The 16,105-nt window shown below is 42.4% G+C and overlaps 1 protein-coding gene across 4 annotated transcripts in view; it reads right to left on the bottom strand.

Annotated features, from left to right (window-relative positions):
* Positions 1 to 3,362: 3,362 nt before the first annotated feature.
* LOC115103872 (protein kinase C alpha type-like) overlaps positions 3,363 to 16,105 on the bottom strand; it is a 226,402-nt gene continuing 213,659 nt past the window's right edge. For all 4 annotated transcript variants that reach the window (XM_029624890.2, XM_029624891.2, XM_065006299.1 and 1 more), the window contains 2 exons: positions 15,855 to 15,995; positions 3,363 to 7,381 (listed from right to left, as the gene is read on the bottom strand). In XM_029624890.2, coding sequence (XP_029480750.1) covers positions 7,211 to 7,381; positions 15,855 to 15,995 — 312 coding nt within the window. In that variant the 3' untranslated portion in view covers positions 3,363 to 7,210. The remainder of the gene's footprint in view (positions 7,382 to 15,854; positions 15,996 to 16,105) is intronic.

Genomic DNA, 16,105 nt, shown 5'->3' with positions numbered 1-16,105 from the left:
TACACATTGATTTCACAGAGCTTCCAATACTCCCACTAGAGCAATGAACAGACTTTAAGAGCTGCAGGCTATAGCAGCTCAGACATCCCTAATGGTTACTGGTAGAGCAGAGCAGACAGTTCATTATAGATTCAGATTCAGGGAAGCCGTTGACACAATGATATGGTTCTGCGTTCCAAATGGTACTCTTTTCCCTACATAGCGGACTACTTTTGACGAGAGCCCTACGAGCCCTGGTCAAAAGTAGTGTACTGAATAGGTGTGCCATTTGGGACGGGGCCCATGGCGGCTTAATACGGCAGCGAGGGATCCCATGGCTCTTCATCACCAGCCTTATAGTAATTAAATTATACCAGGCTGACAGCAAATGCTCTCTTATTGAAGAGGGTTAATTGCTGTTAAGGGGGAGAGAGAGATTCAACAAATCTAATGGCAGCTCCTCTCCTGCCCACCACCCCACCCCACCCACGCGCCCACGACAGAGTGCTAAGATGTAATTTGTTTGTGTTGCTTTTTATTTCGAAACGTATAAACATCGAAGAGCTTGATGTATGTTTGTACCATTTCTGTGTAACAGCCTTTGGCCTCTTGAGAGAGAGAACGAGAGACCGAGATCTGTATGTTTCCATGGGACTATCAGTGGGCTTTTTTTGCTCATTCAGGTGAAGTCATTGTAAAGCCGTGTGTTGTATAGTGCAGTGCATTCAGAAAGTATTCAGACCCCTTCCCCTTTTCCACATTTTATGTTGCAGCATTATTCTAAAATTGATTAAATATTCCCCCCCCCCTCAATCTACACACAATACCCCATAATGACAAAGCAAAAACAGGTTGAGAAATGTTTGCATGAGTATTCAGACCCTTTGCTATGAGACTCGAAATTGAGCTCAGGTGCATCCGGTTTCCTTTGATCATCCTTGAGATGTTTCTACAAGTTGATTGGAGTCCACCGGTGGTAAATGATTTTGAAATGATTTGGAAAAGCACACACCTGTCTATATAAGGTCCCACAGTTGACAGTGTATGTCAGAGCAAAAACCAAGCCATGAGGTCAAAGGAATTATCCATAGAGCTCCGAGACAGGATTGTGTGGAGGCACAGATCTGGGGAAGGATACCAAAAAAAACTGCAGCATTGAAGGTCCCCAAGAACACAGTGGCCTCCATCATTCTTTAATGGAAGAAGCTTGGAACCACCGTCCAAACTGAGCAATTGGTGGAGAAGGGCCTTGGTCAGGGAGGTGACCAAGAACCCGATGTTCACTCTGACAGAGCTCCAGAGTTCCTCTGTGGAGATGGTAGAACCTAACAGAAGGACAACCATCTCTGTCAGAGGGACCATCAATCATGCCTTTATGTTAGAGTGGCCAGAAGAAAGCCACTCCTCAGTAAAAGGCACATGACAGCCCGCTTGGAGTTTGCCAAAAGGCACTTAAAGGACTCAAGATTATCTGGTCTGATGATACCAGGATTGAACTATTTGGCCTGAATGCCAAGCGTCACGTCTGGGGGAAACCTGGCACCATCCCTTTAGTGAAGCATGGCGGTGGCAGCATCATGCTGTGGAGAGTAAAGGGTCTGAACACATGTAAACGTGATACCAGTTTTTTTTTTTTGGGGGGGGGATACATTTGCAAACATTTAGAAAAAACAGTTTTTGCTTCGTCATTATGGGCTTTTGTGTGTAGATTGGTGAGGAATCCATTTTAGAATAAGTCTGTAATGTAACAAAATTTGGAAAAAGACAAGGGGTCTGAATACTTTCCGAATGCACTGTATATCTTGCTTGTTCACAATATTTGAATTTCATCCCTTGAATTGACCGAATTGAAATGACATGAAATGCATGTAGCTCCTTCCACCTCATTGATTGGCCCCTGGTTGGTTGGTAAGACGTTCCGTAGATATCCGCTCTGTAGATCCGCCTCGACGCTGCAGTTTCTGATAAGTTCTAACAGATCTGACCATTACACCATAGTCCTCCATCAACACCAGCATGTCCTTCAGTCTACCCGGCAATGGAGCTGATGATCAACCTACTAACACATCTGCATACGGTTTGGTGTACAGTACTCACGTCTGTCCGTGCCACATCAAAGTTGATTTGTCATGATGCACATGATAAAGTGTAGCGTACACAGTACAAGAATATGCTTATCGCAAGCTCTTCCACAAATGCATTCACACAAACACAGATATGAAATTATAAGTATTAAGTACACAAACATTACAGTGAGCAATGTCATTACATACCTACCTACCACAGCTTAGTATAGTTTTTGTATTCTGTTTGTCTGACCTGGTTGCCAAAGGTGCAGGGGCCTTCCTGTGCCAGCGAGCTTGTAAATAAGAAAGCCAGCGACTGACAAAAATACTTTGATTGTGCCGCAAGCGTCCACAATGAAAAATTCAGCACCTCGCTTCGTTAAACTTTAATGTCCATATGCACTCACCCCTGGTCCTCACATGTGATGGTAAGTCAGGCTTACTGAACCTTGGTTACGGTTCATCACGCTTTTCCAAATGGCAAGAGACACTTGGACGTCTGTTACGGAAGCTTCAGGAGATTGTGGACGTACCGTAAAACCTCTGCCATACATCTCCATCGCATGTGTTAATTCCCGTAAGGGATCATAAAATCAGGAGGCTTCATTTTCACCAGACATTTATGAGAAATGCCATTGTGACTTTGTGTCCATATAACATTTAAAACTGGACCAACTGTCAGTGAAAGTTGTTTCCTGGTTGTAGTCTGTCCTCTTGCTGTTAGTGGAGATGCGTTGACAACCATAGAACCAGGTAAGGTCGTCTGACTTCTCCTCCTCACATCTGAAACCCCCGTTTTCTGTGCCTTTTCATACTTTATTTGCTCAAATCTCATTTCCCAATGGCTTATATCAACTGCAAACTTCCTGTCCATGTCAGCAGTAGAGAGGAAACTGTGACAGCGATATTGGGGCTCTGCAGGAGAGGCATCTCTTAAAATCAGACCCATTTTGAGTGCAATCAGAACACTTGATGAATGTGAGTTGACAGCAATGTCACCTTATTTTAAGAGTCTGTAATAAACTATTTATAAGGCATTTATAAATGGTGTGTTCACCATATGAATCATTAGTACTGTTTTTGCAATGTAAAGTGAGCGCCATTTGTACTTTAGAAACACTTTCAAAATGTGGGAGTAATGATTAGTAAATGGCGAGCAAACTTTTTGTAAATGCCTTATAAATGGTTTATTATGGACCGGAAAGTGTTACCCAATACCTTTAAATAGAGTCAGGTCATTTCCAGGAATGGCTTTTTATAATGGTGGATTTTGATGAGTTGAGTTCATGTTTAAGTAAAAAAGACAGCTTCCGAATATCCATTTTTTATTTTTTATTTGCATTATCATACAGTAGGTACAAATGACACTATTGATTACAAGGTAAGTAGCTCAGACTCGCTTTCAAAGGGTTTTTGGGGAGAATGAACATAAACCATTTGCAAAATACAATATATTCTTTCTTTTACAAGTCTATGTAGATATCTAAATCATTATGTACAGGGACAGAAGAAGCGCTTGGTTTGGACATGAATCAACAGAGAATGGGGGAGAGGCTGGCTGTTTCTCAGATGGCATCCTATTCCCTATATAGTGCCCTACTTTTGACCAGGGCCTATGGACAAAAGTAGTGCAATATATAGGGAATAGGGTGCCATTTGGGACACACAGCGTAGGAGCTAAGGCAAATATAAAGCAGGATGTAAACGAAGGTGAAAAAGAACACATTTGGCCAATTCTTTCCCCAGTACGTTTTGGGAGGATTGGAAGGGGCAAGAAGGGCAGGTAGGTCTCAGCCTGTAGAGGCGAGTTTCTCAGACGAAACTGCTTTCATGAACTGATTGGATCTTGAAGGAGAAGGGATGAGGGCTTTGTCAGTAAGGGAATGGATCGATTGTCCAGGCACTGAGGAAGGGGGAGGAATGGAAGGATGGACAGAGGAGATGAGCTACCCAGACAGGGGGGGTTTAACAGGCCAATAGGATGAGGAACGGGGTTGTTCACCGATCAATTATTCACTCATCCACACACTCACTCATTTATTCACTCAACAGTCACTCATTTATGGTTTCCTTCCTTCCCTCTCTCACACGCACATGTAAACACACACACTGACTGATAGGCACAGGGAGTTAAGGTAAGGGGTAAGCAGGCATGGTATTGCAGAAGGGTCATACTGCTGTCCGGCTATAAAGCATAACGGTAAACTCCCACAGAGGTGTAGGCTGCTAACGTGACATAAAAATTAAAAATACCTACAAGAAACGACTGCCGGATTGTCTGGCATCAGAACCACGTCGACATTATTTGAATTAGCAATCCCTTCGCTACATATTTTTAGCGAGAAGCACGTGGGTCGGAAAGACGTTGTGAAATGTGGTGTTGGCACGCTCTCTTGGACTAACCACTAAAGAGTCTACCAGGGAGAGACATCTGTATTGACGAGTCATCGGCATTGAAAAAACATGTGTATTGACAACACATCGGTATTGATAAGATTTCGGTATTGACGGGTCATTGGTATGACTAGAGCTAGTGCAACGCTGCTATTGTCGGGTTCTGGCTGTTTCAGGTTTGGCACAGTTACGAGGTTAGGAAAAGGTTTATAGGAGCAAAAGTCGAGGGAATTGTATAAATCTAGCAACAGTTGGATGTTAAGATATGAATTGCTATGATGATAATTCCGCAAAACATTCCTGTATCACTTGAGCAGAATCTATAACCAAACAAAAAAAACGACGACAACACAAATAATGTAAATTGTATTTTTTTTTTTATACGAACAAACAACACTAACGATAAGAAGAAACAAAACCCCTTCATTGAGACACTAGAGAGCAAGTTGTCCCATCTGGTCTAGTACAGAGACGTGTTTAGGAGTTCACCCTAAACACATATCTGTAGTCAGATTTGACCATAGCCTCCTAATTGTGAATGGCTAGGATTAGGGTAGGTTCAGCTGATCTTGGATCTGGTGTTTGGGCAGAGACTCCTTGCTATCCAACCACGGGCCTGGTTACTGGTACTGAGTATCATGCAGCATTTATATCATTTTGTTAAACTTATTTTTAAATCCTCACCAACAACATGCAGATACAAGAAAGAGCCAGGCACACATTCAGTCAACTCACTCAGCGATCGCATTCAAGGACATCGGATATGTGCGATGGAGACGAGAGCAAACGGAAAACGTTTGATAATTGCGGCAAAAGTCGTACAGATGTTTCTCTCGGTTTGCTAATCCCGACCGACTCGATTAGAAGACTTTGTCACCTAATTGTTACAAAGATAATATTTTGGGCTACTTTATTTTTTACATAGAAATATGTTAACCTATCTAACATAATAAAATCACATTCAGTTGTTGGTATAAAATCTGCGAGATACTATACTTTTTTTTTTTTTTTTAAATAGCTCATTAATATTTACAAAAGAGTTAATACACTGGTATGTGTTACACTAAAATATTAATTAGAACTAATTGGGGGGAGGGGGGGGGGGTGCATGACATCACATAAAAGCAGAAAAGGGAACTAGTCGTTTTAATAACGTGATACTCTAGTCAACATGGTTAGAATGGCGTTATAGCCATGTATAAGGGTATAAGCATGCAATATAATATTGCACGGTTCATTGAGTAAGCAAACAATAACTCTACATCAATTTAAATTTAGTCGCTACCTCTCTCTCTCTCTCTCTCTCTCTCTCTCTCTCTCTCTCAAAAAAAAAAAAAAAGAGTTTTAGGTAATTTACTTCCTAAATCCTCAATAAATTTCCCTCGGGAACTTAACATTGAAGGACTTCTTCAGGTTAAAGAGAATCATGGCCATTGAGGGCCTTTTTGATAAGTGGGCAGAGTGACAACAAAGTCGGGACAGGAGGATAGTAAAAAAGGCTGTCACAAAGTAGTGCTACCTGATCACCATTTGGTTTTGGAACGACCACCTTTATACCTCTGTTAACCTGTGATTCTTGTGTAGGTGTTGAAAGAAGATGGGACTGTTGCACTGCCTACTTCCTCTAACCACAACTTCTACTGTGTTCTGTCTCAATGTCCACTCACAGTTGTAAACCTAATGACAAGATAACCATACAACCTGGAGTTCAAGGTTCAAGATATCCCTGTGTTAATGTAATGTGTGTGTACAGATGTATGGTCTTAATTTGAGCCAGTTTGCTACAGCAGGAAAATAATCCGTGCGGCTACAGGAAATGTGAGTTATTATGTGGATTATAATTAATAGCCTTTTTTTATTTTTTATTTAGGGGTTAATACATTTTTCGTAAGGGAAAAAAACAAGTCTGAAATGTCTAAGTGGAAATTAAACTTCAGAAGCCTTTTTAAACCTCAAACACATTACACATTTTAATTTGCAATGCAGGAAAGTTTTCCTTCAATGGGGTGATCAAATTAAGATCCTACATCTGTATGTGTGTGTTATTGTTAGTGTGTCATGATATTCGTACTGGGTGTGTATTATTTGATGTATATTGAAACATAGGGGCACCTGTAATGACACATATTGAAATAAAATCTCACCAACATAAGGTAAAACTGTAAACATAGTCTCCCTGTACTGACCTCATATTTGGCTCTGACCCAATAGCTCAAAACAAGAGATTATGTTTGTAGTTGCCTTGGGTTTCAATGGAGACTAGTATAGCCAGTACAGGGTTTAACAAGAAGTTAACCCTTCGCTCTAGAATCAGAAAAAAACTGGCATAGTTTCATGGGTTTTGTCCCCACACATTCAAAACAACAGGTCAGTCATCTCAATATTTGTCATGATTCATTTCAATATCTATCATGATTCCTTTCAAACAATTACCCATCCGAAAACAAACACAACAGGTGGGTGGGAAAGTATATCAACCCTACATACATCTCCTTCCTCAAACCTTCACCCTCCCCCTCCCCATTAACACACAGCACTTCCACTCACCAACTCCTCTCACTCAGAGCCCCAAGTCCCATTCCTATAGGACACATCATTAATACATTGATAGAGGAACTCAAAATGGCGGTTGATATCAGGGTCTGTGTTGTTGTTGTAGAGTTGGACCAGTTTTGGTGATTGGGAGTTTGGCTTGAAGAGGCTGCAGTTGGTGGAGGGTTAGTGCTAGGTAGGGAGCAGAGGTAGGAAGGGGGTCCGTGGCCCCCTCCCCCTCATACGGTGTGCAGGGAGACCAGGGAGGGGTGCACGAACTGGGGGTTGATGAAGGAGAAGCCTGAGAAGTCGGCTTGGTCGATGTTGGCGATGACCAGCTGGTCGGGGGGCGTGAGCTGGGGCTGGGTGCGCGTGAAGAACTTGTCGAAGTTCTCCGCCCCTTTGCCGCACTGCGAGAGAGGGATAGAAAGAGAGGTTTTAAAATGGGAGGCGTAGGTGGCTGCAACTGTAGCATACGGAACACACAAAGGTAAGAAATACTGTACATGTGCAAATGTGAAACTGGGCTTCATTATATATCCCTCCACCTCCATCGCCTGGTCTGCTAAACGAGAGAACGGGGGGGAAAGAGAACATTTTGCACCTGATACCCCTATTCTCCCCTCCTGTTTCCATGCTAACATCACATGACATGCTCTACATCCCAGCCTGAGTCCCAAATTACACCCCATTCTCTTTCTTTCAACCAGAGCCCTATGGCCCTAAAGTAGTGCACTATAGAGGGTGTAGGTTGCCATTTGGGAGGAATCCCCAGTCACCTGGATTGTAATGTTTTTAATGCAATTGAATCCAATGGTCTAAAAAGTAACATTGGCGCGCAGCTGTGAAACACTAATCAGTACTGCACAAACAAGCCTTTGGACAGAGTCGCAGAGGGAATTGAGGGAGATGTCAGGACCTCTACAGTCAAACACGTCTTAGCCACTTCTGACCTAGTAACCTGTTTTGATCGAGCTCCTCGTGTTGTTTGGATGTACAGTGGGGTCTGTAATTATTGACACACTTGATTAAGTGCGGCTCCGTTGGTGCAGTAGGGTTCGATTCCCACAGGGGACCAATATGAAAATGTATGCACTCATTACTGTTAGTTGTGCTGGGTAAGAGAGTCTGCTAAATGACTCAAATGTAAATGTGAAATAAAGATGAGCAATAACAAGGGTGTTAAATAAATATGACCCCTACCTTTCTGAAAAAAAAAGATTACTTTTGAAAATATATTTTTTTCTCTGAGCAATTGTATCAGTATAAAATACTTCATTTTTTTCTTGCGCATACAATAGTTGAATTATTTTATACAGTCCTTATTGCTAATCTTTACCAAGGGTGTCAATAATTTCACACCCCACTGTATATAGAGGTCTTATGTAACATCTCACCTCAAATGTCAAATCTGATTGCGTTGCGACAGACGAAAAGTTCACTTGAATCAAAATAGCCACGTGGCCAATCGATGTACAGCGGGGTTGTCAAAGGGTTAATTGGCGTGTTGACAAGAGTGTTGACAAGAGCAGAGCAAACGTCTGCAACTGAACGTGAGAAATGTGGAGCAGCTTTCATCGCGACTGTAAAGACGGGGCTATCCAAACCTGTCAATGGCAGGGAGACGTATCAGGCGAGGTTGGATTAGCATTCCACAGCTAACAAGCCAAGGTCAACTACGTGAACGCTCTGGGAGCATATGGGTGAAACATCTCACTTCTGTCGTCTGCAAGATGATAGTCCTAGAAAACATACAGCATGCGATGGATTTGTATGTATGTATGTATGTATGTATGTATGTCGTAGTTCTCAATGGAGTCACGCCAGCATTCAGTTGTCTTATTTCAAATTGTGTTGTGTATGTTTAAAAAGAAACTTGAATGCAAAATGGGCAGAGAAAATGGAGTTACACTTCACATGAGTCATTTAGCAGATGCCCTTATCCAGAGTGACTGGGGAATACGTCTGCTTACGTATTTTGCGTGGTTGTTACATGACAGTATGGCAATACATCTGAATAAGAGCAGCTGCTCTAGCCCTACGGCATTACTGAAGAACATTAGGGTGACTGGGACGCAAATGGCACAAAATGGCCGCCAACACCAAAAATACGGCTGTGAGCACTGCTGTCAGTCCCGTCACACTTCTGACACCCTTTAAAGCGCCTCGCGCTGTGGCTTGAACTTGTGAAGGCCTCAATTCCACTTCGTGACACAGTGTGCCTTCTAACAGTCAATACGTGAAGGCCTGTAGAGTTTGGAATACCTATTTTCAAAGGCAATCCCCCCCCCCCCCAAAATGGTGGTTTATTTTGGAATTTCCTGGTGCGTAGGTTGCAGTGATTCCCTCTTGGGTTGGGGTCTTACGAGTCTAAGGATTGTCGCCAGTACCTTGGGCAATTAGGTAAATTCAAATAGATAACAGCTCGAACCGCTTTAGGACCATTACATTACTAAGGATTACAGTCAACACATAAAATGACAATGGTAAATCGATAATAAGACACCAAAGTTCATAGGGGCATTACAGAGAGCACAGGCAGTGGGGACTGGGGAATTAAAGACTTATTCTCCAACTTCACAGCGTGGTTCTGTGTTTACACCAGAAACCCTGCTGCACCTCTTCTCGCTCTGTCCTCATCAGTTATTCCACCTACACTGTGTGTGTGTGTGTGTGTTTGTTCTACTTAATGGGCTTTAAACCTCCCCGGGGACCTGGCAGGGAACATCCCTCCCTCTCTATATCTCTCTCTCTGTACAGTAAGCCGACACAGGAAAAGGATATGGGTTGATTCACATTACTTAGCCGAGACAAGCAGATGCAAGCTGTACTGTGCTGGCCCCGTTGCGCACCTGTAGCAGGGTTGGTTATGCTTCCTCTTGCTACCGCAGAAATATTTATTTGGATGTTTATGTGTTCAGATCGGTTAGTTGAATTTACATGTCAATAAGGTGCAACGCCATTGGCCACCCTTGTAGTTAGGGGAAGATTGGTGATATATGGACTCTAAATCTACATCAATCCCTGATTAGGACACCTCAGAAATACACCCAACATAGTTGCCGGAATCCATGCCAGAAAGGACCATGTGAAAGGTACAAATCTGAACCAGTTCGGTAACGTTTGGGTGGGCATAGTGTTTTTTTCTATCATGGAAAGCCTGTGTCTGCATGTGGAAGTTCTTTCTCCAGAGTGGAATTCACTATGGATTCCCTATGGAGGCCTACATTGTTGTACAGCTGTGTGTGTTCCACCGTGGTTGGAAAACCTCCATTGATTGGGTCGGTGTGGTCGTCTACACGGCACGTCGGTGGTGATTCGAAGGGGAAAAGTCCAGTGGTCCTATATTCATAGTTGTGTGGTGTATGTGTGTGTCCGTGCGTGTGCGCAGTGGGCCTGGGGCCTCCGACTGTCCTCCTTGACTCCTACGCTGACTGACAAGTGACACCAGCCACCCACTGTCACTCTGTGTCAAGACGCAGTAGGAGGGAGAAGAGGAGAGATAGCAACAACACACATCAACATAGAAGAGAGAAAGCACACAGTGATATGGCCACATTTGTGGCGCAAAAGAGCACAGATCTCCCTACAATACATATTGTTGAAGAAAAGCCACAAATTCATTCACGCCACAACAGATTATGATGAGGTTTATGGGATTTGTGTCCACAAAAGAGATGGATGAAAGGAGTACCGCACAAATCCCTTCCGTCACCCTCTATCAGTCTCCTCGAATACTGTAGTATTCGAGCGTAGTGGTGCCTGCATCACTATGCAAATAGCCATTTGTCTTGTTTGAACAGTGGCCAGTCAGTCACACAGATAGTCAGAGATCTCATATTGATCGAAACAAACAATCCCCCCCTCCAAAAAAAACCATCTTCCACTCAAAGGCGATATATTTCTGCCCCAAACTCTTATCACCTCCTCTCCTCTTTTAAATCCTCCCCCTTTGTCTCTGAGACCTAAACCCCCCCATATGCAAATATATCTCTGGTCAATTAAACTTAAATTCAATTCATTCATGAAGTCAAGTGCAATTCCAGCTTACTTTCTGGATTGACTGACTGTCGACTCCAATGAAATTGACTCAAACCTGCCACAGCTTCGTTTCCGCTGTGTTTAATGTCTGTTACAATGTCCACTCATTGTACACGTTACGCTGAGCTACTCCTTAATGACAGTTTGCATTGCTCGCAAACTGCTGTTTGACCTACTTTGGGTCTTTCTCCGTGTCACACACACAGACATTAAAGGAACTCTATTTAGTATGATAAATGGCTGTGTCTGTCTCTATTCCAATACTTGCTGAGGTGTCTCTCTCACCTCTCTTTCTCTCTCTCCAATCCGCTCTTAATACAGAACGACCTACAGCCTCTCAGTGTTGTTTTGATGATCTTCTTACAGCGCCTTCAGAAAGTATTCATACCCCTCAACTTAATCCACATTTTGTGTTACAGCCTGAATTCAAAATGGATGAAATATATATATTTTTTAACCCATCTACACACAATACCTCAATAGAAATTTTGGCAAATGTATTGAAAATTATATATAGAAATCGCATTTGCATAAGTATTCACACCTCTGAGTCACTAATTTGTCGAAGCACCTTTGTCAGCAAATACAGATGTGAGTCTTTCTAGGTAAATCTCTATGAGCTTTCCAACGCGTGGATTGTGCAACATTTGCACATAATTTTTTTCCAAAATTCTTCAAGCTCTGTAACATCGTTTGGTTATCATTGCTAGACAACCATTTTCAAGGTGATTTAAGTTAAAACTGTAACTCGGCCACTCAGGAACATTCACTGTCTTCTTGATAAGCAAATCCAGTGTTTATATAGCCTTTCAGGTTATTGTTTGAGGTATTTTGACCTCCTGAAAGGTGAATTCATCTCCCAGTGTCTGGTGGAAAGCAGACAACCAGGTTTAACCTCTAGGATTTTGCCTGTGCTTAGCGCCATTATTTTTCTTTTATCCTGAAAAACTCCCCAGACTTAATGATAACAAGCATACACATAACATGATGCAGTCACCACTATGCGTGACATTTTTGAGAGTGGTACTCAATAATGGCTTTGCCAAAACATTTTCAGTATTGCTTTAGTACCTTGATGCAAACAGGATGCATGTTTTGGAATATGTTTTATTCTGTACAGGCTTCCTTCTTTTCACTCTTGTCAATTATGTTAGTATTGTGCAGTAACTACAATGTTGTTGATCCATCCTCAGTTTTCTCCTATCACATGTAACTGTTTTAAAGTCACCATTGGCCTCATGCTGAAATCTCTGAGTGGTTTCCTTCCTCTCGGGCAACTGAGTTAGGAAGGACACCTGTATCTTTGTGGATGTATTGATACACCATCCCAAGTGTAATTAATAACTTCACCATCCTCAAAGGGATATTCAATGTCAACTCTTTTTTTTGAAACTATCTAGCAATACGTGCCCTTCTTTGCAAGGCATTGGAAAACCTCCCTGGTCTTTGTGGTTGAATCAGTGTTTGAAATTCACTGCTCGACTGAGCGATCCTAAAGATGAATGTATGTGTGTGGTAAAGATATAAGGTAGTCATTATTGCACACAGAGTGAGTCCATGCAACTTGTTAATGAACATTTTACTCCTGAACTTATTTAGGCTTGCCTTAACAAATACATATTGACTCAACTCATTTCAGCTATTCATTTTTAATTACTTTGTAAACATGTCAATAAACATAACTCCATTATGACATTCTGGGACATTGTGTGTAGGACAGTGACAGAAAATCTAAATGGAATCCATTTTAAAAAGTCAATGGGTGTGAACACTTGAAGGCATTTTCTTTGGTCAACAACACTTAAAACACTACAGTTGTAACACCAAGATACACCTGGTATATCCTTGTGAACTGCTGATATCTCTCGTTTCATCCATCCTTTGAAATCAGTCCGACTATAGTATTATCCAAAATGTTTCTTTAGTCATCAGATAACACTATTATGTTTCTTTCTCACATGAATCTGGATGGAAAATCCAAAAAGAACACAGAAAATCACCATCACTAAAAACATACCAGGACAAGTGGACGTGCTTTATCTAATAACACGACTTCCCTGCCTACAAAATCTACTGTGACTCAGACAGTCCAAAATGTAGATTGGTGTGTTTGTGCCGACAGTATTTTTAATGTGTTTTATATGCGTGCCTGGCTTTATGTTCCAATCCAACACTTCCTCAATATGACTACCGTGTAACGGAAATTAAAACGCAGTCCCTCAAATAGCCGCCTGCCACTTTTGATACCCGCGCAACGGCACAAATTTAAATCAAATAAACGTCTGTTTTAAATAAACGCTGGCTCCAAATGAATTATTGACCAGGTTGCCATGCATTGTTTGACTTGTTACATTAAACGATGTAGCCAGTAAGAAACTGCTAACCATTGACTGCTAACAGCTGAGAACTGCTAGCTAGCTGACAAGCAGAACAACTTCGGGAGTACAAACCCCTAGAAATCGTCCGATCGCTCTCTAGTGGCAAGTGAGAACTGCCGAAAATGCACAGTTAATATGAGAATAATTCCGTCAAGGAATTTCTTTTAAATTAAATGTATTTTTAGGAGGCAAGACAATATTAACATGACGCCATGTGTAAATCACAACACGGTGTAGGAAATGAAAACATTCGAATGCTGGAAGTGAATGCTGGAATTAAACGATGAACTATGCAAATGAGCAAAAGCTGTGCTCATTAAGGAAATAAGACACCTGGCTCAAATAGAAGTTTGTCTCCAATAAGCGCCTGTTGTGTTCAGTGATTTAAGCAAATAAACACCCGGGCTATTAATTGAAGTTTTACGGTAAGCTCCCTGACCACGGTGATTCCATCACCATTAATCAGCAAGTCTCATATCCTGCCACTTTGACCCACTTCCATCTCTACAAACTTAAACCACATATCAAGTGGTACTCTAAATACGAGTCTAGATAAACTATATCTACAAATAGCTACTGTGGCAGGTGTTCTTGTTATTCTCCCCTGCGTTCTATCTGTCCTGCTCTGTTTCCGATAGATGGATAAACCCTCTAGTGTTCTTAACCTGGGTCTCGCTGTACCTGGCTATTAAATGGCAATCTCCCAGCTGTCAGAACAGGCATGAAGTGTGATTGAGGAGGAGAGGATGAGAGGGGGATGAGGATTAGAGAGACGGGGCTGCATCGACGGGGCTGCAGTGGAGCAGGTTGAGAGCTTCAAGTTCCTTAGAGTCTACATCACTGACAAACTAGCATGGTCCAAGTCTAGGTCCAAGAGGCTCCTAAACAGCTTCTACCCCCAAGTCATAAGACTCCTGAACATCTAATCAAATGGCTCCCCAGGCTATTTGCATTGCCCCCCCCCCCTTTACACCACTGCTACTCTCTGTTGTTATCATCTATACATAGTCACTTTACTAACTCTACCTACATGTACATATTGCCTCAACTAACCGGTGCCCCCGCACACTGACTCTGTACCGGTACCCCCCTGTTTATAGTCTCGCTATTGTTATTTTACTGCTGCTCTTTAATTACCTGTTACTTTTAGTTCTTATCTATATTTTTAAAATGCACTGTTGGTTAGGGGCTCGTAAGTAAGAATTTCATCTACCCACATACTCATACTGGAGTCCACACACAAATTGAATCCAGCGTGAGACTACAGGGACAGTGGGATGCCAGTATTCACCTTGTGAGAAGCACTGGAGACCTCTGGGGTTTGGAACAGAAGTGCAATGCATATTTAAAAGGAAGATAGACAATGAAGACACGCACACAGCTGAACGTACACACCGAATGACCTACTTCATCCCTTTCGCCTACTTCACTTTCATAATAAAGTATGTGTGTGTGTGTCTGTGTGTACACACAGGGATTCAAAAACACTCCCTGACTTCGTATGACAGCGAGGCCGCTCATATCGTGAACACACACACACACACACACACACACACACACACACGCACTTTATTATGAAAAAGTGTGTTATTACACACTCTGTTGCTCCACTATGTAACTACTGCTTTGTAATTACACATTTGTGTGTGTGTGTAAATGTTTGTCTCTGGGGAATATTCTCATTTCTGGGAGATTTAAGCACATACTATATGTGTACTTACATAGTAGTACTGCTTGAAATATATGCATACAATATGAAAACATGAGGTTAAATGAGGAATCATTGTGGTATACATATGAGTAAAATGAGTAGTATTGTTGTACTGTATTGTAGCCCATGCAGAGGCTTTGTCGTTAGAAAAGGTTGTCTTTGGTTCAGTGCGACGACTGAGAGACGATAGCCACTGGGGCTTTGCCATGCTAAACAAATGGTGCTGGCCCGGACTGGACTGTAACCTGTGAGAGTTGCCAAACAGACTCCATTCAGATGCAGCCCAATCTGATCTGACAACAGACCAGATGGGAGTGTGCCTTGGCTCTACTATGGTGACAGACGGCCGCAGGACATTCACAGGTGTGTGTGTGTGTGCGTCTATTGTACACGCTTGCATAGTGTGTGTGTGTGTGTGTTGTTACTCATCCGAATGCGAAACTGAGATCGCATCGGATAGTAAGCAACCAAATAGGACACACACACTCCTCAGTGGAGTATATGTCCACTGTGTGTGAAAACGGGCCAAACATACCAATGAACAGGGGATGTGACTCACTGTGCCACTGAAAGAACACAAAGCTACGACTGCGCCACCACTTCAAACATTTTGCATTAAAGAAGAAATATAGATGACGACAGCAAACCGCATGTACAATGTACATTTATTTTAAACCTCATTTTAGTCAGACATGGGTACTGTAGGTTGTGTGTATGGATGTGTGTGTGTGTGTGTGTGTGTGTGTGACTCACCCCTTTGGGCTTGAAGGGGGGCTGGATCTCGCGGTTCTGGAGGCGTTCCCAGTCGATGCGTCTGAAGAAGGCGTGCTCCTGGATGTCCCTCTCTCCCTCGGAGCCACAGCCCAGACGCTTCGACGGGTGTTTGGTCATCAGCTGGGAGGGAAAAGCAGGGAAGGGCCATAGAGTTAGAACAGCTAGAATGGCAATTCTACAGATACATATGTCACTATTCTGTCAATCAGGGAAGGGCCATAGAGATAGAT

The sequence above is a fragment of the Oncorhynchus nerka genome, linkage group LG21 (genome assembly GCF_034236695.1).
Source record: "Oncorhynchus nerka isolate Pitt River linkage group LG21, Oner_Uvic_2.0, whole genome shotgun sequence".
Classification (NCBI taxonomy): Eukaryota; Metazoa; Chordata; class Actinopteri; order Salmoniformes; family Salmonidae; genus Oncorhynchus; species Oncorhynchus nerka.
This window is presented reverse-complemented; position numbering and strand designations above follow the sequence as displayed.